General features: G+C 34.1%; 1 protein-coding gene across 1 annotated transcript in view; it reads left to right on the plus strand.

Annotated features, from left to right (window-relative positions):
- The window catches only part of STXBP3 (syntaxin binding protein 3), a 53486-nt gene that overhangs the window by 24217 nt on the left and 7898 nt on the right, over nucleotides 1-21371 (plus strand). The window contains exons 8-17 of the mRNA XM_065890793.1: nucleotides 2378-2468; nucleotides 5272-5396; nucleotides 7939-8034; nucleotides 8170-8227; nucleotides 14432-14497; nucleotides 15572-15652; nucleotides 16543-16681; nucleotides 16972-17078; nucleotides 17631-17723; nucleotides 20300-20385. Coding sequence (XP_065746865.1) covers nucleotides 2378-2468; nucleotides 5272-5396; nucleotides 7939-8034; nucleotides 8170-8227; nucleotides 14432-14497; nucleotides 15572-15652; nucleotides 16543-16681; nucleotides 16972-17078; nucleotides 17631-17723; nucleotides 20300-20385 — 942 coding nt within the window. The remainder of the gene's footprint in view (nucleotides 1-2377; nucleotides 2469-5271; nucleotides 5397-7938; nucleotides 8035-8169; nucleotides 8228-14431; nucleotides 14498-15571; nucleotides 15653-16542; nucleotides 16682-16971; nucleotides 17079-17630; nucleotides 17724-20299; nucleotides 20386-21371) is intronic.

The raw sequence follows: 21371 nt of genomic DNA on the forward strand, positions 1-21371 counted from the left end.
CTTGATAAATCATTCCAAAGAGAACATACCTATCTAACTTCACCAAGGTCAAGAAATAGAATACTAACAGTGTCTCAGAGGCCCCCCCCTCATGATCCTCTCTAGTCATCACCCCCTGTCTCCTCCCCAGAGGTAACTACTATCTTGACTTCTAACACATATTTTAGTTTTGCCTGATTTTGAACTTGGTATAAATGGGGTTGATGTTTTTTATTTCTGGCTTTGTTCAGTATTATGTTCTTAGACATTCATGTTGTTCTGTGTAGCCAGACACAGATCTGGCTGTGTGATCCTTCTGCTCTCAGTTTCTTTATCTATGAAATGGGAACAATCATAGTACTCACCTTATAAGGTTGTTTTTAGAATTAAATGAGTTAATATCTGTAAAGAACTCAAAATAGTGTATGACACTAATAAACTAGTAGACGTAAATATACTGTACTACTACTAATAAGTTATGTCACTTGTTTCTGTTTTAAAAGTTTCTTTAACTTAAACATTGACATTTGTCAGGGTAGTTGGATGAATTGTTTAATTTCAAATTCATGTAGTACTTTATATTTAAGTGTCATTATTCTTGACCATTTAAAAAATCTTCTGTTAATTACTTAGAAAGTATATAGTAAATCTCCTTAATTCAGATGTGACCAAACAAGCTCTTCACTCATACCTCAGGTGTTGGAAACATTCTTTTTCTTATAGGTGATATGCTAATTACATTCTGAATTAAATGGTTTATCTCCTGCTAGAGTTCAGTCTCTGTTCAAGCTTCTACTCTTGGTGTTTGGCTCTGTTCAGGGAAATGAGTATGTAATATTGTCAGCCATATGTATCCACAGGTTCGGCATCCTCAGATTCAACCAATCGTGGATTGAAAATATTAAGAAAACAAAATTCCAGGAAGTTCCAGAAAGCAAAACTTGAATTTGCTACATGCAGAGAACTATTTACATAACATTTACATTGTATTTATGACTATTTACATAGCATTTACACTGTATTAGTGTTATAAGTAATCTAGAGGTGATTTAAAGTATATGGGGGATATGCATAGTTTATATGCAAATACTACGCCATTTTATAAAAGGGGCTTAAGCATCCATAGATTTTGAAATCTGAGTGAGGTCCTGGAGCCAATCCCCTGTGGATACTGAGGGATAACTGAGGCCAATTTATAATTTAATAGCTCACCTTTGGACCTGTTTGGAGTTATTGTAATAGTTAAATAATCAGGCTTTTAGAATCCTACCTGTTCTTTCACAAAGTATTCTTTTATGCCTCATGGACTTTTCAAGTGTAATTCTAACATGAAATTATTTCCTTTTGAAAATATTTTAAAGCAAAATGTGTAATAAATTATTCTTTATAGTTGCTTCTTTATTTACTTTTGAGGTATAAAACCTAAAGGTCCTTTAACACTTTGAAGCCCTTTACAAGGAGAGCCCCCATTTTTGAGGTTGGTTTGCTAATTGAAGAGCCTTTTCTTACAATTTCTTGTAGACTCAGAAGTTATACTAATGTCACTGGTCATGAAGTTACAATTTAGAGTATGATTTTATCATTTTAGAAGACAGTGGTGTATAAGATTTTATGCAAAAGACTATATTGGAAAGTTGACTGAATGTTAGAGAGCATGTAGGGAGATCTCATACTGCTAGTGGGAGAGATAATTGGTCGAGTAATTTGGAGAGTAATATGGTAATATCTGGAAAAGTTGAAAATGTACATACCATATAATCTAGCAATTATACTTTTAGAAATAATATATCTAGAGAAACATGTACATGGAGATGTATGTACAAAGATATTTGTTTCAATGTTTTTGGAATGGTATAAAATTGAGAATGACTTAAATGTCCATCTTTAGGGGAATGAATGTATAGAATCCAGTATAAATCATATGATGGAATACTATATTGAACTAAAATGATTAAATTTGATATGTGTCAACATAGATCTCACACATATATATAACAGTAAAAACATACAGTTAAAACACATATAAAACAGTAAACATATGTATAATAGTAATGACAGGAAGAATACACATCAAATTCATGATAGTATTGCCTTGGAGTGGGGGTAGCTAGGGGTGGGGGAGAAGACCGGGAATTGGGAGGGGAATAAAGGAGCTGTGGTTTTATTTATAATATTTCCTTCATATGAAAAAAAATCTGAAGCACATATGATAAGGTTTACATTGATAAAATCCAGACAAATTGATATAGCATTATATTTGATGTATTATCTGAACTTCTCCATGTTTATAAAATCGTTTAAATTAATAAATTTATGGTTTAATTTTGGAATTCAACTTGATATTGTAAAGTGTGTCTTGAAAGAAAGATAATTGTTCGAACATTTTTTCCATTTCTAGTAAACCTCTGGATAATGCCAGTAAGCTTGCTCAGCTTGTTGAAAAAAAACTTGAAAACTACTACAAGATTGATGAAAAGAGCCTAATAAAGGTAACATATAAAAGATAAATAGTGGTTATGCATAAAGTCTGTCTTATTTCTTTCTAAACCAAGGAAACTGTTGTTCATTCATTTTCCAGTATTGATTTGAGAATCATTAACACAGATCCCCAATTTTGATTTGGGAATCACTGATATAAGTGGTAGTAGAAGTCTTAATAGACAGTGTGGCTTAGAGGAGAAGATAAGGGTTTTGAAATGAGCATTTTGTCTATATCCTGGCTATGCCATTTAATTCATAGATATGTCAATTAGCAAATGATGTAACTTCTCTGTGCCTAAGTTTTCTTATCTATAAAATGGGAATAATAAGAGAATACCTATATTATAAAATAGAGGATTAAATGAGTTAATACATAAAAAGTTTTTAGAATAGTGCTTGCAACTGAGTAAACGGTTAATAAACATAATTTTTCCTGTTATCACCAGCTTTGTGTTCTTGGACATATTATTTACTCTGAGTTGTGTTTTCGTCTATAAAATGGATCAGATGATATGTACCTTACTTGGTTGGTATGAAGATTAGGCAGATTAGCTTGTGTTTGGCATATAATAGGAGTTTAATGAATGATAGCTATTACTATCTTATCAAGATAATATAAAGTAGTCTAAGACTAAGATTAGAACCTGGGGAATTCTAGCATTTGAGCTTGGGTTGGAGAATGAAGAGCTTGAGTAGACTGACAGAGGTGGTGCCACAGGGCTAGGAAGCCATATTACAGTAGCTGAAAAATAAAAAGAAGGAACTGTTGATAGTTTAGAAGAGGAGATGGGCAAGGAAACCACCAATTACAATGCATGTAGTAAGAGGAATGAGAGAAGAATACATGAAATGTAGTGGGAACATAGGCTGGGGCTTAATCTTATTGTAACTGGAGTCTTGGAAAGCATCCTAGAGGAAGAGGCCCTTGAGCTTGAAGAATGAGTATAACAGAAGAGGGAGATTTTTTCTTGGATAACAGGGTTCTTTGGGCAGAAGCATAGAGAAAAAGGCAAAATTCACAAACAACTTGGCTAGAATGGAGGGTGTAAGATTAGATGTAATGTTGGTTCAGAACTTTAAAAGTTACTAGTTTTTGGTTTGGAGGACTAGTGAAATCTGTTGTCCTGGTTGTCGTTATGAATATAATGGCTCGGTATAGATAGTATAGTAGGTAGTCAATAAATGTTTGTTGAATGAGGAAAGAGATAAACGATCATTATATTAGTTAATATCCCTTTAGTCCTTCATGATTTCAATGATAAAAAGGAAAATCCACAAAAACCAAACTTGTCCTTTCCATTCTTTCTGCCTCAGAAATTATACACCTTTCAAATGCTTGATACCTTTTCTTCATTCAAGGACCTGAGAGTCACCTCCTTTTTGAAGTCTTTCCTCACTCTTCAGGTCAAGCGATTCTTCCTCTCACATACTTTCATAGCCCCAAGCCCTGATATAGCACTTATATTGCACAGTCTTTTTCCTATTCATATTTCTGAAGACTCATAACTTACATGTATTGAGGGCTTACTAAGTGCCAGGCACTGTGATAAGTGTTCATGGTATTATTACATTTAATCTTTACAGTAATCTTGTAGGGCAGAGGTTCTGATTAAATATATATATTTTGTTTGTTTTTTAATGAGAATACTGACATATTAACAAGTTAAGCAATTTGTCCAAAGTTGTACAACAAGAAAGTGGTCAAGGCTGGGAATTCCCTGGAGGTTCAGTGGTTAGGACTCCATGCTGTCACTGCTGAGGGCCCATGTTCGATCCCTGGTCAGGAACTAAAATCCCATAAGCTGCGTGGTGTGGCCAAAAAATTTAAAAAAAAAAAATGAAAGAGAGAAAGTGGTCAAGGCTGGATTCACACCCAGATCTACCTGATTCCAGAGGCTGTGCTCTTAATCACTATACCATACTATCTCAAGGTTTATTTAAATGAGTGAATGGTTAACTAAAAAAAATTTTAAAGATCTATTCTATGTAGTTTACCTTTGTCTGCTGGAAGTAAATAAATAAATGTTTGTCTGAGTTGTAGTTATCTCTTACTGCTCCAAATAATAATCCAGAGAATTTATTACTTTTTAAAATGAAGTATGGAAGATACTGATATTAACAATGATTTTTCCCAGCACTATTATTCACTGTTTAATGATTAGTGCTGTTTGTGAGTTAATGATAGCAAAGCTTTCATTGTAATTTACCATCTTAGCTGGCATCAATGTAATCTTTTAAAATGCGTAATGGTTAAGAGTACAGGCCATGGAGTGAAGCTGACCTGGGTTTGAATCTCCATTCTACCACATACTAGCTAGCTGTGTGATTTGGGCAAGTTACTTAATTTTAAGCCTTAATGCCCCCATTGTCAAATGGAGTTAATAATCCCTGTCTCACAGGGTTGCTATAAGAATTAAATAATATGGATATTTCTTGCTTAGCACAGTGTATAGCATAAAGAGCTCAAGTAATAACTACTATTCATAATTTATATCAGTTTTAGTGTTTATGGAGCTAAATTCCTAAGGAAATAGATTTAGTGCAGGCCAAATGTTACTTTTTTTAAAGGAATTTTCACAATATCGTATTATTGAGTATAGCCTCTTACTCTAGTTATGAAAGCTTTTGGTTTTGTAGTCTTATTTTTTTCCCCTGTTATACCACTCAGATTTTTCTGTTTTAATATAACTTCACATTCTTAGGAATGGGGCAGAACTTAGGAAAAGTCTGCTTTTGTTTTCTAAGATACTAAAAATATGTTCACACAAAGAAATTGAAGTTTCTTAAGATAATTTTATTTTGTTATTCCAGGGTAAAACTCATTCCCAGCTCATAATAATTGATCGTGGCTTTGATCCTGTGTCCACTGTCCTGCATGAACTGACCTTTCAGGCAATGGCATATGATCTACTGCCGATTGAGAATGATACATACAAGCAAGTATAACTTGAAGGGAATATATAGGGCATATACAAACAGGATAGGATATTAGCATTTAATGATTCGTGCAGACACCAGAAATCTAAAGCCCCTGTAACCTTTTTCATTCAGAGACTTTATCCTTCTCTTACCCCTATAATCATAATCTGTTAAAAATATCTTGACCTTGTTAGTTAATGGGTAATTTAACTGCTTTGAAGCTTTTTCGGTGTATTTGCTTCCTTAACTGTGTCTACAACAAAAATAGATTTGAAACAGCTGGAATTTGTACTTTTCAGTAAATACCAGGCTCACTACTATATTTATTGAAGTGAAAACCATATTCAAATTGGTTAGGCTGTGATTATTCTGAATCACACATCCAAAAGTTATCTATATGTGTGTCTTGTCAACATAGTGTATTTAAAAAGATTAGAAGACTAGGAACCTCATTAGGATGGTTATTGAGAATAGATACAAGCTTACCAATTTGGTACCTATTATTGACTTAACTCTGATATAAGCATATTAACTTTAAAAGTAATATCAAGTAGCTAAATGAAAAATGAAATCACTTTTCTGTTAAGGAACCATTTTATTGTACCTTTGTGCATCATTTATGAGTGTGTGTATATATATACACACACATACATATATATATACACATAAATATATAACATGTTGTTTGATATCATAATTTCTAAATCCAAATTGGCATATTTTAGCTAAGATTTACTGCTTTGAGCATAGTAATAAAAAAGAAAATTAGTTTTCTGAAATTTTATGTTTAAATTAATTTAGTAATTTTAATAGATTAAAAAGATCTAAAAACTTGTGCTAATTATAATACTTAATATTTTTTCTTAAACCAAATATTGTTAAACTAATTTTGTATTTTCTATTGTATTTTTATTTGCATTCTGGTCAGATCCTGGCTTCTGAGTTTTTCTTTATTTGTATTAATGTTAGATGACGTAGATCAACATTTTTCTAATATAAAAGTAGTTTTTCTAATATAAAAGTAGTTATTCTAATATAAAAGTAGTTTTAAGCAATTTTTTCAGAATTTTCAGAAAGCATGTTGTTTACCTCTCTTATCCTTTAGGTCTCTAAACCTACGTTGCTCAAGAGACTTAGAAACGACTTAAACTGATGGACACTTAAGAATTTGGTTCCAGACTATTGACATAAGTTTCAGACATTTCTAACCTAGTACTTCTTTAAAAAAATTATCTCCCTAGGTTTGCTGGCAAGCAAAGCAAGGTTTAATTTTTTAAGAGTAATAGAGAGACTTATTTAAAAACAAAAACAAAGAAGTCAGAGATTTTTTGAATGAATCGAAAAAGTCCAGGGATAAGACTAGGTGGAAGCACGAACTCCCTGTGGGTTGTGCTCCATCCCAATTTTTAATGGAAATAATGCAGAGCAGAAACTTCTAAGTATCCAGACTGTGTTCTTCATCTTGGTGACCTCTTTAAATGTACTCTTAGGATTGTCATCATCTTTTAGTATTGTCAGGCCTACTACCTTAATCTTTGTTTATAAATCAAAGGTTAAAGAAGTACAAAGTGGCATTTTAAATGACAAAAAGGCCTCTGTCCTTAGTGCAGTCTTGTAATTAAGCACAGTCGTTCTGCCTTTGGGCATCTGTAATTAAGACCAAATAGGTAGATGGTTTTATGGATGGGGCCTGAAATTTGGGGGATTGTAGAAATGATTATATTTATGCAGCAGAAATCTCCATTTATTGTCTGCTATCCAGTGCTAGGAAAGCTCAATGCTGTCCATTCTGATCTTGAGGACGTTGACAGTCCCAGGGATGATTGAATTTTCCAGCTCCACGAATGGAAGGAGGCTGGCTATTTGCATAAAAAGAGAAGCGAGGAATTACTTTTGGGGAAGCAGTCAGGAAGCCCATTTTGAGTAATTCCATGAACCTCTTGAATTGCCTCTCAGTTCAGTAGAACTCATTAAAGCAATCAAGGTTTTTAATGGCTACACTAGTTTTTCTCTCATTTCCTTTCCCATTCTTTAAAGGAGATGTGGTTGTAGGGTTAGGGAAGAATATAGAAACAGATGATATATGTTTGTGAATTTTGTACCAACTCTGAAACACCTGCAGTACTTAATAGGCTACATTAGGGGGTGACATTTCTTTTCTTAATGGATGTTTGATAGTTGAGTTGATGGTTATTAGTATGTCAAAGTAGTGTTTTGAGCAACTGGAATACAGATTGTTAGTGTATTCACTCTTGTTCTTAAAGTTGATTGTGGAACGTTGAATTTTTGTTTCTAAGATACCACTTTGCTGAGATAAAACTCTATAATAATGACAGCTAAACCTAACGAAAGTAAAAAGGTCTTGGTAGACATAGCACTTTGATTTTTATTGTATGGATAGCAATATGCCTTAGTTTTGAGTATGTATTCATTATCCCCCAAAATAGTAGATGTATTCTTCAGTTTCTTGAGCTGTATCTTAAAATTATTGTTTATAAAAATGTTTCACTTTTTGGGTGGGAAAATAATCAAAAAGTTCATACTTCTCTCTACTTGTAGATATAAAACCGATGGGAAAGAAAAGGAGGCAATCCTTGAAGAAGATGATGACCTCTGGGTCAGAATTCGACATCGGCATATTGCAGTTGTATTAGAGTATGTGAACTCATTTTAATTTTTATTCCACATTTTTAAAATACTAAATACATGATAGTACATTTTGTAATCTTAAAATATTTTTGTAAAGAATTACACCTTAGAAATTTAAAGAATTCTCTTACAATTTGACAGGGAAATTCCCAAGCTTATGAAAGAAATTTCATCAACAAAGAAAGCAACGGAAGGAAAGGTAAGAGTGTTATTTAACTTTCAAGATAACGATGAAGGTGAATTTTAAAGTCTGTGTAAAATTTTTTATCTATTTAACTTTCCATTTTGGGAAATTTCTAACATACACAAAAGTAGAGAAAATAAACTTTCATGTACCCATTACCTAGCCTCAACAGTTAGCAACAGTTTCTCTGTCTTGCTCCATTAAAATTTATTTTTAAAAGGCCATTTAGCCAATTGCATTAATGCATTCTTGTTAGATTTTTTATATTGAGGTATAATTTACCTAAGTAAAGTGCACAAATCTTAAGTGTATACTGAATAACTTTTTACATACATATATATGTATTCATACACACACATACCTGTGGAACTACCACCTAAATTAAGATATAGGACATTTCTGTCATTTCAGAAAGTTGCACAATAATATCTGTGAATAAAGAAAATTTAGCCTGATCCTTTCGAATCTGTATACCTTTTAAACTAGTTTTCTTAGTAGTTAATACCTCCTAGCTGTATAAGGTAGAATAGAACTGGTGACAGGATATCCTTGTCTCATTTCCAACCTAAGGGGAAACGTGTTTGATATCTCATCTTTGAGTATTATGGTAGTTTTAGATTATTTTAGATACATCCTTTGTCAGATTAAGAAGTTCCCTTCTATTCCATATTTGCCAACAGGTTTTTTTTGGTTTTGTTTTTTAAATCAGCAGTAGGTGTTGGATTTCATCAAATGCTGTATCAGCACCTATTGAAATTTTTTTCCCTCTTTTATTCTTTTAATGTGATAAGTTAAATTCATTGATTCTCTAACATTAAACCAACCATGCATTCTTGGAATTAGCTCCACTTAGTCATGATACTTTATCCTTTTCCTATGTCACTGGATTCTATTTGCTAATATTTTGCTTAGAATGTTTACTTCTAGGTTTATGAACTATAGTATTTCCCTGCAATAATTCTTGTGTGTGTGTGTGTGTGTGTGTGTGTGTGTGTGTGTGTGTGAGTGAGATAATCTTGTCAGGTTTTGGCAGCAAAATTATATTGGTCTTTAAATGAGTTGTAATGTTTTCCCTCTCATTCTCTGGAAGTGTTTGTGTAAGATTGTTATTACTTGTCTCATCATTGCTTGGAAGACTTCACAACTGAAGCAGTCTGGGCATGGAGTTTTCCATTTTTACGGGGAAGTCTTTACTTACAAATTCTTTAATAGTTACAGAACTATTCAGATTTTTAATTTTTTTATATCAGTTTTGGGATGTTCATTTTTAAGGGATTTGTCTATTATATCTTCATTTTCAAATATCCTCTTATTATCTTTTCAGTGTCTGTAGAACCTATAGCTGTGTGCTATTTATTTAATCCTAATATTGTTAATTTGTGTTTTAGCCTACATACTATTAATATCCCTATATATATAATTAGTATTTCAAAGAACCAACTTTTGGCTTTGCTGATTTCGCTACTGTATGTTAGTTTTATGTTGAATTGATTTCTACTCATTTTTATTTCCTACCTTCAGTTTTCTTTGGCTTGTCTTTCTTTTTCTAATTTCTTGAGTTGGATGTTTACAGCACTGATTTTCAACCTTTTTTCTCTTACTATATATATTTATTTATTTCCTTCTTAACATTGTTGTAGCTGCATTCCCCAAGTTTTGGAATAACCTATTTTTATTTCGATTCAGCTCAAAATGTTTTCTAACTCTCACTGTGATTTCTTCTTTGACTTATGTGTTATATAGGAATATGTTTTTTAATTTCAAAGAGTTTGGGAATTTTATACTTGTCTTTCTGTTATTGAATTGTAATTTAACTATATAGTGGTCAGAGAATGTGCCATCTGAACAAATTTCAAGTCTGAAATTTGTTCAGACTTGACTTGTGACCTATCATACGACCTATTGTGGTTAAGTACCCAATGTGTACTTGAAAAGAATACAAATTCTATGTGTGTCAATTAAATCAAGTTGGTTCATCATGTTATTCAAATATTCTATTTCTTTACTCATTTTTTATCTGCTTTTTATATCAGTTACTGAGAATGGTATCGCTTATGGCTATGAACTAGTCTATTTTTTTTAGACTTGTCAACTTGCAAAGCTATATCAACTGATAAAGCCATGTTAATTATAGTCTTTATAAATTTAAGATAGTTACCTTTCTGTTGAATTTATCTTTTATCAATACAAAATGTCATTTTGTTTTTCATTTGCAATATTTCTTGACTTAAGCTCTACTTTGTCTGATTTTAATATAGCCATACCTGCTTTATTTTGGCTAGTGTTTACATGGTATATCTTTTCTCATCCTTTATTTTCACCAATTTGTGCCTTTATGTTTAAAGTGTGCTTCTTAAAAAGAGTTTGTATTGATAGTTGAGGTTTGTTTATTTATTCAATCTGATGATCCTTATCTTTTAATTAGAATGTTTAAGTCCATCTGTATTTCATGTAATTATTGATATAGTTGAATTTGTTACCATCTTATTTGTTTTCTCTTTATTTTATCCTTTTCCTTTTCTGCCTTCTTTATATATATAGGCCTTTTTTTTTTCTTTAAACTATTCCATTTTGTCTCCAAAATAAACTTTTGTTTTACCTTTTGGTATCCTTCCTGTAGTCATCATGTTGGGTAGTACAAAATGTATCCTTATATTATCACAGTGTACCTTAAAGTATACTTTTGCCATGTCCTAAAGAATTCAAGAACCTTATAATAGTTTAACTCCATTTACCTCCCTTCCTCTTTTGTGCTATTGTTGTCATATATTTTACTTTAACATGTGTTATAAAGTCAGGATGTTATTTTTGTTTTAAATTCTCAATAGACTTTTATATTGTCCACATAAATTTGAAATCTGTTGTTATTTATTCCTTATTGCTCTTCAGTGTTTCCATCTGGGCTGGATGATTTCTCTCAACTTTTGTTTTTATCTAAGGATATCTGTGTTTTATGGGTTTTACAGAGATACTTACTGTATTTAGAATTCAAAGTTGGCAGTTCTTTTTCTTTCAGCAATTTAAAGATTTAAATATGTCACCTTTTGGCTATCATGATTTCTGTTAAAGAAGGCAGCTGTCATGTTACTGTTAATTTCCTGAAGATAAAGTGTCTTTTTAAAGATTTTTGTCTTTATCTTTTAGTTTTAGCAATGTGACCATAATATGCCTTACTATGATGTGTTATTGTTGGTATTTATCCTCCTTGGGTTTATTGAGCTTCTTGAATCACTGGGTTGGTAACTTTCTTCATATTTGTAAAATTCTTGGCTCTTATTTCCTCACATCTTGATTTTGTCCTAGTCTGTCTTTCCTCTCCTTCTAGGATTCCATTCACTTGTGTTTTAGATTTTTGGACCATATTCTACATCTCTTCTATCCTGTTCCTTATTTTCCCACTTTTTTCTTCCTCTGTGCTTTAATTAAATATTTTCTATTAACCTGACTTTCAGTCCCCTACTTTTTTTTTTTTTGCGGTACACGGGCCTCGCACTGTTGTGGCCTGTCCCGTTGCAGAGCACAGGCTCCAGATGCGCAGGCCCAGCAGCCATGGCTCATGGGCCTAGCCGCTCCGCGGCATGTGGGATCTTCCCAGACCGGGGCATGAACCCGTGTCCCCTGCATCGGCAGGCAGACTCTCAACCACTGCGCCACCAGGGAAGCCCGAGTCCCCTACTTTTGTCTGTTGTATCCAGTCTGCAGTTAAACCCATTCAACATATTGTTTCTTAAACTGCATTAGAAAGTAAAGTTCCCCCTTTATAGTATAAAATTGTATGAGTTTTGACAAATGTATACTCTCATATAACCACAACCAAGATATAGAACAATTCCATCAACACCTCCCCCCGCAATTGCCTTGTGCCACTTTGTAGGCAACCTTTCCACTCAACTCTGATCCCCTCAGAACCACTGATCTATTTTCTTTCCTATAGTTTTGCCTTTTCCAGAATGACAGCTAAATAGAATAATACAATATGGCTTTTTCATTTAATATAATGCACTTGACATTCATCCATGTGACATGTAACAGGAGCTTCAACACTTTTTATTGCTGAGTAGTATTCCATTGTATGGATATACTACATTTTATCTGTTTACAAGTTGCAGAACATTTAGGTTTTTTCCAGGTTGTTGACAATTGCAAATAAAGCCACTGTGAACATTCAGGTTTTGTGTGAACAAATGTTTTCATTCACTTGAATAAATAAGTGTAAGTTTGCTGGGTCATATGGTAAATGTATATTTAATTTTCTAGGAAACTTCCAAACTGTTTTCCTAATTTGCTGTACCATTTTACAGTCTCACCAACAATGTATGAGTCATACGTTGTGTTTTTAATTTCAAAGGTGCATTTAATTCTAGGACATCCACTGATTTTTTTTTTTTTTTGTGGTACGCGGGCCTCTCAATGTTGTGGCCTCTCCCGCTGCGGAGCACAGGCTCCGGACGCGCAGGCTCAGCGGCCATGGCTCACGGGCCCAACCGCTCCGCGGCATGTGGGATCCTCCAGACTGGGGCACGAACCCATGTCCCCTGCATCAGCAGGCAGACTCTCAACCACTGCACCACCAGGGAAGCCCCATTGAATTTTATTTTAATAAAGTCTATAATTCTCTATTGAAATACTCCATCTTTTCATCCATTTAGTTCATCTTTTCACCTGTTTTCTTTAACATAAGTGTGATATTTTAAAGTCCTTGTCTGCTAAATCCAGCGTCTGGATTTTCTTGGGTCTACTTTTATTGACTGTTTCATCACTTGAGTATCGATCACTTTTTCCTGTTTTACATGTCCAGTAATATATTACTGTATGTTAGACATTGCGGACGCTATGTTGCAAAGGCTCTTGATGATGTTCTCTTTACTAAGAGTATTTTTTTTTTTTTTTTTTTTTTTTTTTTTTTTTTAACATCTTTATTGGGGTATAATTGCTTTACAATGGTGTGTTAGTTTCTGATTTATAACAAAGTGAATCAGCTATACATATACATGTGCTCCCATGTGTCTTCCCTCCTGCATCTCCCTCCCTCCCACTCTCCCCCTCCCACCCCTCCAGGCTGTCCCAAAGCCCCGAGCTAATATCCCTGTGCCTTGCGGCTGCTTCCCCCCCAGCTATCCACCCCACCACGTTTGTTAGTGTGTATATGTCCATGACTCTCTCTCGCCCTGTCAAAACTCACCCTTACTAAGAGTATTGAGTTCTGTTCTGGCAGGCAGTTAATTTGTTAGTGAATAACCTTGATTCTGTTGAGACTTCATGTCAGGCTTTTGTTATGTTGAGTGTATTTCACTTTTGCATTTAGTCTGAAGATATAGTCCTTCCAGGACTAAATGTCTGGGATGTTCATTTAGAACTGTCTGCTTTGTCTGGATCAGAGAATGCCAATATTGTCTTGCATTAAGACCCCTCTGAAATCTCTGCAGTTGTTCTCTGCTAGGCCTTTAAGAGTTATGCCCTGTATATGTGCAGCTTAGTATTTGGCCAGGGATGCTAAGGCAACCCTTCTACACGTCTTTGAGTTATGTTGTGACTGGCTCTTTTTTCTATTAACCCTGGACCCCAAACCCTACCTCAGTAGCCCCAAACTCTGATCTCTTTTTCCTCTGCCCAGAAAGACTTGCTTTCTACTTAAACTCTACTTCCTTTCACTGTGTTTTGGAAAATGTTTCAGGGAAGAGCCAGGATGAGTGCAGGGATCACCGTCTATGCTTTCCTTTGCTCAAGTAACCTAGCTTTGAGCTATTTTTGAAAACTCCTTTGCCTGAAAGCTGTTGTCTTTTTTATTTTGTCCAATTTTGTTTTTGTTTATGGAGGGAGAATTTTTTTCTTTTTTCTTTTGCGGTACGCAGGCCTCTCACTGTGTGGCTTCTCCTGTTGTGGAGCACAGGCTCTGGACGCACAGGCTCAGTGGCCATGGCTCACGGGCCCAGCTGCTCCGCGGCATGTGGTATCCTCCCGGAACTGGGCATGAACCCGTGTCCCCTTTATCGGCAGGCGGACTCTCAACCACTGCGCCACCAGGGAACCCCCCGGAGAATAATTTTTATATCAGTTACTTTATCATGGCTGCAACTGGAAACCTTGAATTTGTTTTCTTTTTAAAATTGCCAAATATTTAGTAAATTAATAAATATTTAAAACTGCAGGATTTTAAAGTTGTTATATAAAAATAACTGAATCATAAGTTTGTTTTAAAAACTGTTTTATTTTTCCTAGACATCACTTAGTGCTCTTGCCCAACTGATGAAAAAGATGCCCCATTTCCGTAAACAGATTACTAAGGTAAGCAGTATCGTACATAAGATATGTTATCATTTTTAGTTTATTAGTCCATCCAGTTCTGTAGTCAGGTTTAGCAGTGGGTGTCATGGAATACTTGGTGTTAGTTGTCTTCTAAAACCTTACTTTAGGTCTGAGAAATACCCCAAATATCTAAGCTCCCCAATGGAGTTCTCTCTATGTATACTCCTGATTTATATCTTTATTTTGAATAGCCAAACAGAAAAAGCTTAATATTTATCAACTTAATAAGAAAATTCAACATTGGATTGACAAGTGGTTGTTGTTATACTTGGTTCGTTGAATTAATAGTTATTTTAAAATTTTTATTTATTTATTTATTTTTGGTTGCATTGGGTCTTCATTGCTGCATGCCGGCTTTCTCTAGTTGTGGTAAGCAGGGGCTACTCTTCATTGCGGTGTGCGGACTTCTTACTGTGGTGGCTTCTCTTGTTGTGGAGCATGGGCTGTAGGCATGCTGGCTTCAGTAGTGGTGGCGCACAGGCTTAGTTGCTCCGCGGCATGTGGGATCTTCCTGGACCAGGGCTCAAACCCGTGTCCCCTGCATTGACAGGCGGATTCTTAACCACTGCGCCACCAGGGATGTCTGAATTAATAGTTATATATCAGTAGATTTAAGAGCAATCAAAGCTGTGTGGGCAAGTAAAGTTTTGTTTTTTTGCTGTTCTAGTCCTTCTTACAAGTATTTATCAGAATAATATTTACATATTTTTTATCATATTGCTCCCTAATCAAGAATCAATAACATAAATTCAAACTTTTTCTGCTTGACTTTAAGGACTTCACTATTTTTTTCTCACCTTATTTTTCACTACTTATAAGCCCAACACAAATTCAACCCTTCCATTCTGTTTTTTGTGGTCTGTAGATTATCCCCTGTAGATCATGGTAATTTTCACTTTTTTCCGTTCTCGAGATGTTTCCCTTGATTTACATGGTACCTCCTTCCCACCAAAGCCCATGCTTTCCTTCAGGCCCATCTCAAAAGTTTAATATTATCAGTTACACAGAAAGAAATGAAAATGCTTTAAATGATTGATTTCTTCTGTTTTTCAGCAAGTTGTTCATCTTAATTTAGCAGAAGATTGCATGAATAAGTTCAAGCCTAATATAGAAAAGCTCTGCAAAACTGAACAGGTAGGTGCAGAGCCAGAAATACCTATGTTCAGGATAGATTTCCAGAATTAACTTTGTAAGGTAAAACCTAACTTTTTGTTCAGTACAGTGCACTAGATCACAGAACCTCTTTTAGAAGGAGACTCACCCACTTGGTTTAATACGTCATTCCTTACCAACGCTAACAAGTAGCTATACAGTATTATAGTAAGCAGTCCCTCCTAATCTGTGATTATGCATTTTTGGTTGAATGGGATGATTTAAGTGTTTGGAGCATTAATTCAGGGTAGCACTGTTGGCAGCCCTTTTTCAGTGGGTGCAGCATTTAAGGCAGCATCCTGCAGAGTACTGTGTAGGCACATTTAATTAAAGTCTCCTCTATAATGCCAAAACTATTTAGATCAGTGCTGTCTAATAGAAATAGATTGCAAGTCATGTATAATTTTAAATATTCTAGTAGTCACATTAAAAAGGTAAAAAGAAATGAGTGTGGTTAACTTTAATATATTTGATTTAACCCAGTACATCCAAAATATTATTTCAACATGTAATCAATATAAAACAGTTATTGAAATATTTTACATTCTTTTTTTCACAAACAAGTCCTCAGAATCTGGTGTTTTAACTTAGAGCACATCTTAACTCAGACTAGACACATTTCAAGTGCTCAGTAGCCACATGCGGCTCATGTCTACCATATTAGCAAAGGTATAGATTAATGATTTTCTTCTCTGAATTATTTTTTGACTTTTTACATTTTGTACAGTATTAGTTTACAAGTGATACTCACATTTTCCTGTGAAAAGGCATCAGTGTTCCATTAAAATTTGGCAAGTGTTAGTAATAGGTTTTCTTTAACTGAAAAATGAATTTGGATCATAGACCACTGACTATATTTCATTTTCGTTAAGGACCTGGCACTTGGAACTGACGCAGAAGGACAGAAAGTCAAAGATGCTATGCGAGTACTCCTTCCAGTTCTACTCAGCAAAAATCATGATAATTATGATAAAATAAGAGCAATCCTACTTTATATATTCAGTATTAATGGTAATGCAGACTGTTTATTTTCTTGAATATATTAAAATACCCAGCTCTAAAATCATTTTACAATAAGTGGTTTACTATTTGATCATAAGAAAATCTTAGAAAATTCAAAAGTAGTGGCTACAGTTGGTTAAGATAAATAAAAGGAAAAATGTGAAATTGGGAGCATACTGAAGGGTATATAATTTAAATGTTTGCTTTTTTTTAAAAAGCTTTATTCTTGGATACCTAAAACCTGGAAATGATTATGGTAGCAATTATTTGACTGTGCACTCATATTTTACTTATCTAAGGAACTACGGAAGAAAACTTGGACAGGTTGATCCAGAATGTAAAGATAGAAAATGAGAGTGACATGATTCGTAACTGGAGTTACCTTGGTGTTCCCATTGTCCCTCCCGTAAGAAATTTTACATTCTGTATATACTTATAAATACGCATGTGTGGTCATTTGCATTAAATATGTTTTCTTATGTGGGAATCCATGTGGACAGTCTTCTTAATTTTACTCTGTTGATTTGGTAAGTAAAATATTAATAATTTCATTTTTTTCCATATATGAGTAATTTGGACAAGTACATTTTTCTAGTGAATTTATATCTTACAGCTTCTGTTGTAATTTGCTATTTATGCTTTTCTTTTTATGATTCATTTATAGCAGAATTTGAAGAACTCTGTTTGGAATCTCACTCTTTCCCATCGAGTTTTATATAAGCACTTTGGAGTAAACATATTTTCTGATACTATCATAAATTTTATCATTAATGCACAAAATACTGTGAAGTTACGTGACCACACCTATTCAGATTTTTTGAGTAGGCTTTTCCACTCTTAGTTTTAAGTCAACTGCACCATAGTGTTTGTTGTAAATTAAACATCTTGTTAGAAAACTTAAGAGAATATCACTAAATAAAATTACTGATTTTAAATTTTTTTCCTCTAATTATATTAGTCTCAACAAGGCAAACCATTAAGAAAGGATCGGTCTGCAGAAGAAACGTTTCAGCTCTCTCGATGGACACCTTTTATCAAAGATATTTTGGAGGTAAAATTAATTAAATTTTATTTATATCGAGTGCCCTTCTGTACAATATTTTTTACTCTTTGTATATTTATCTGTCAGTCTGAGCATATCTATGGGTCAGGAATTATCTGCAGTACTGGGAGAGTTCACAAAAGAAGGCTGTATCTGGTGTTAAGGGAGGAAAGGAAACTCTTGAAGATTCTCTCCTTAAAGACTGCAAATTCATACCACTGACTGACTCAAAATAAATTAAAAAAAAAAAAGCACACACATGCTTTATGAAAAAAACTCTGTTTGAAATAACTATATGTAGCAGAAATATAAATAATTTAGTTGAATGAAAGTTCAACAAAATAACATTTGTTTATGACCACTATTAGAAAGTGTTAGACTCCAGTATTCTTGGAAATGTATTTGTGATTAAAATGTACACCTCCAATGGAATATTACTCAGCCATACAAAGAAACAAAATTGAGTTATTTGTAGTGAGGTGGATGGACCTAGAGACTGTTGTACAGAGTGAAGTAAGTCAGAAAGAGAAAAATACCATATGCTAACACATATATATGGAATCTTAAAAAAAAATGGTTCTGAAGAAACTGGGGCAGGACAGGAATAAAGACGCAGATGTAGAGAATGGACTTGAGGACATGGGGAGGGGGAAGGGTAAGCTGAGACGAAGTGAGAGAGTGGCATGGACTTATATATACTACCAGATATAAAATAGATAGCTAGTGGGAAGCAGCTTCATAGCACAGGGAGATCAGCTCGGTGCTTTGTGACCACCTAGAGGGGTGGGATAGGGAGGGTGGGAGGGAAACACAAGAGGGAGGAGATATGGAGATATATGTATATGTATAGCTGATTCACTTTATTATAAAGCAGAAACTAACACACCATTGTAAAGCAATTATACTTCAGTAAAGATGTTAAGAAAAAAATGTAAGCCTCACTAAAGTTTGCTTTTATAGTCAACAGATGGCTGATGCCTTTAGTACTGTTTACTTTTAGAAAATAATATTCAATTATAGGAAATAAGAAAATGAACTAATAAAAATCACATTATGAGCTCAATAAAGTCATGACATTGATTCTTCAGTCATAATCAGATAGTTCTACTTATTCCAATTTGCCTTTAACTTATTAAACTTTAATTTCTACTTTCCTATGGAAACTAATTGTGTACAATTTATTCCTATGATTTTTCTGTTTTACTTGACTAATTCTATGTCATTCACACATGCTTAATATGAAAAGTTTAAAGAGTTTAGACTTTTTTTCTGCAGCATAAGTTGTTTTGTTTTTTTTTCTGATCCATAACAATGATATAGAACTAAGTAGTTTTTCTTTGCTAGTATTTTAAAAATAAGAATTGACCTTCTCAAACCCTTTAACAAGGATTTGCATATTAAATTCAGAAAACCCACTTTTACCTCAGTGGCAGTCTACGGCCTTCAGGGTTTCTCCTGAAACTTGGTTTCTTCACATCTTGCAGTCTTATTGAAATATTCTAGGACTACTGAGTACCTTGTGCCCATTCCTTGTGTCCATTCCTACTTATTGATACCATTTGTACAACCATGCTCTAATGCAGTGGTCTCTAAACTTTCTTGATCATGCATACTTAATCATAATAGATGTGATCAGGAGCCTAGAGTATATGATTATTTATTTATAAACTATATAAATTCTGTATTGATAAAATATTATGTGTACAGTATATACAATTACACATAAATATATAATAAAATATTAACCCTAAAAAGAAGGAAAATTTTTAAAATGAAATGAAAAGGAAAGCCTCGCTCATCCCATTGGCTTGTCTTGAATACACCTAGGCCACATTCTGTTTTAGAGCCACCGCTATGAAGGGCAAGGCCTGGACTCCAGTAGCCTAAGAGGTCTGTCAGGATTAAGATGGTATTTAGAAACCCCTAGCACTGGGCTTCCCTGGTGGCGCAGTGGTTAAGAATCCGCCTGCCAATCCAGGAGACACGGGTTCAAGCCCTGGTCTGGGAAGATCCCACATGCTGCGGAGCAGCTAAGCCAGTACGCAACAACTACTGAGCCTGTGCTCTAGAGCCCGTGTGCCACAGCTACTGAAGCCCATGTGCCTAGAGCCCGTGCTCTGCAACGAGAGAAGCCATCGCAATGAGAAGCCCGTGCACTGCAACGAAGAGTAGCCCCCGCTCACCGCAACTAGAGAAAGCCCGTGCACAGCAACAAAAGACCCAACACAGCCTAAATAAATAAATAAATAATAAAATAAATAAATTTATTTTTTAAAAAAGGAACCCCTAGCACTCTAAAGAGAAAGATCCTTATAAGGTACCTGGAATTCTCACACCGAAGTGGGAACCCTCCAGATGAAGAAATACAGGCATGCAATAAATATTAGTTTAATAAGTAAATGATTTCATTAATTTTTGTAGCAATTAAGATTTGTGAGTTTCAAAAAGAGGGCTAACCTTATTTTATTAAATATATATCCTTATGTTCCTTAATTGTAAACTCAAGTTTTGAGTTTTATGTAAAACAAACAAAATCCTGGAATTTACAATATTTTCTTGATGGTTTTAATTCTTTTCTTTCCTAGGATGCCATTGATAATAGATTAGATTCAAAAGAGTGGCCATATTGTTCCCAGTGTCCAGCAGTATGGAATGGCTCAGGAGCTGTAAGGTAAAACCTATAAATGAAAGCAAGTGAAATTGTCACTATGAAATTACAGACTAATAACTGAAAAGGTACACAGGTATTCCTATATTGGTAACTCTTCTTGAAGCATATAGTCACTTAAAAGGCAGTTTTTCTTTAACTGTAACCTGTTTTAGATGAGTCCAGATAAGCAATATGAAAATGTGCCTTATTATAAAAAAAACTTTCATGAAACTAAAGAAGAATTTCTCCACTCATCTTTTTTTTTCTTCACATTAGCAGAGGACATAATCCTTTTTGATGATTTTTTTGGTGATAAAATATTTGAGACATTCAGAAAGCTGTAGACAATATTATAATGCATACCCTATACTCAGTGCCCAGCTTAACAAATGAATCATACAGTTCAAGCTTCCTATATATCACTCTCTGATTTTTATTCTCCCTTTCTTCACTATCCTGAATTTGGTGTTTACCGTTCACCTGTGCATCTTTATACATTTCCTACATATATCTGTATTCTAAATTATGTATAGAGTTGTGTTTTGCAGGATTTTTCTCTTGGTCTTTGGCTTTTAGCAGTTTAACTATGATGTGTCTAGGCGGAGTTCTTTTTGTGTTTATTCTACCTGGAGTAGTTGAGTTTTCTTGGATCTACAAGTTAATATTTTTCATCAAATTTTGGGAAGTGTTCAGTTGCTGTTTCTTAAAATTTTTTTTCTGCCTGTTTCTCTCTCCCTCTTCTTTTGAAACTCCATTACTCATGTGTTGGAAAGTTTGACTTTGTCTCATGGGTCACTGAGGCTGTTTACCTTTCTTCCACCTTTTTTCTTTCTGTTCTTCAGATACGCTAATATCTATTGATCCATCTTCAATTCTTTGATTCTTTCTTCTGACATCTCTAATCTGCTATTGAGCCCATCTGGTGAATTTTTCATTTCAGTTATTGTGCTTTTCACATTTTGAATTTCCATTTGCTGCTTTTTTAGTTTCCATTTCTCTTTTGAAAT

The sequence above is a fragment of the Phocoena phocoena genome, chromosome 1, assembly GCF_963924675.1.
Source record: "Phocoena phocoena chromosome 1, mPhoPho1.1, whole genome shotgun sequence".
NCBI lineage: Eukaryota > Metazoa > Chordata > Mammalia > Artiodactyla > Phocoenidae > Phocoena > Phocoena phocoena.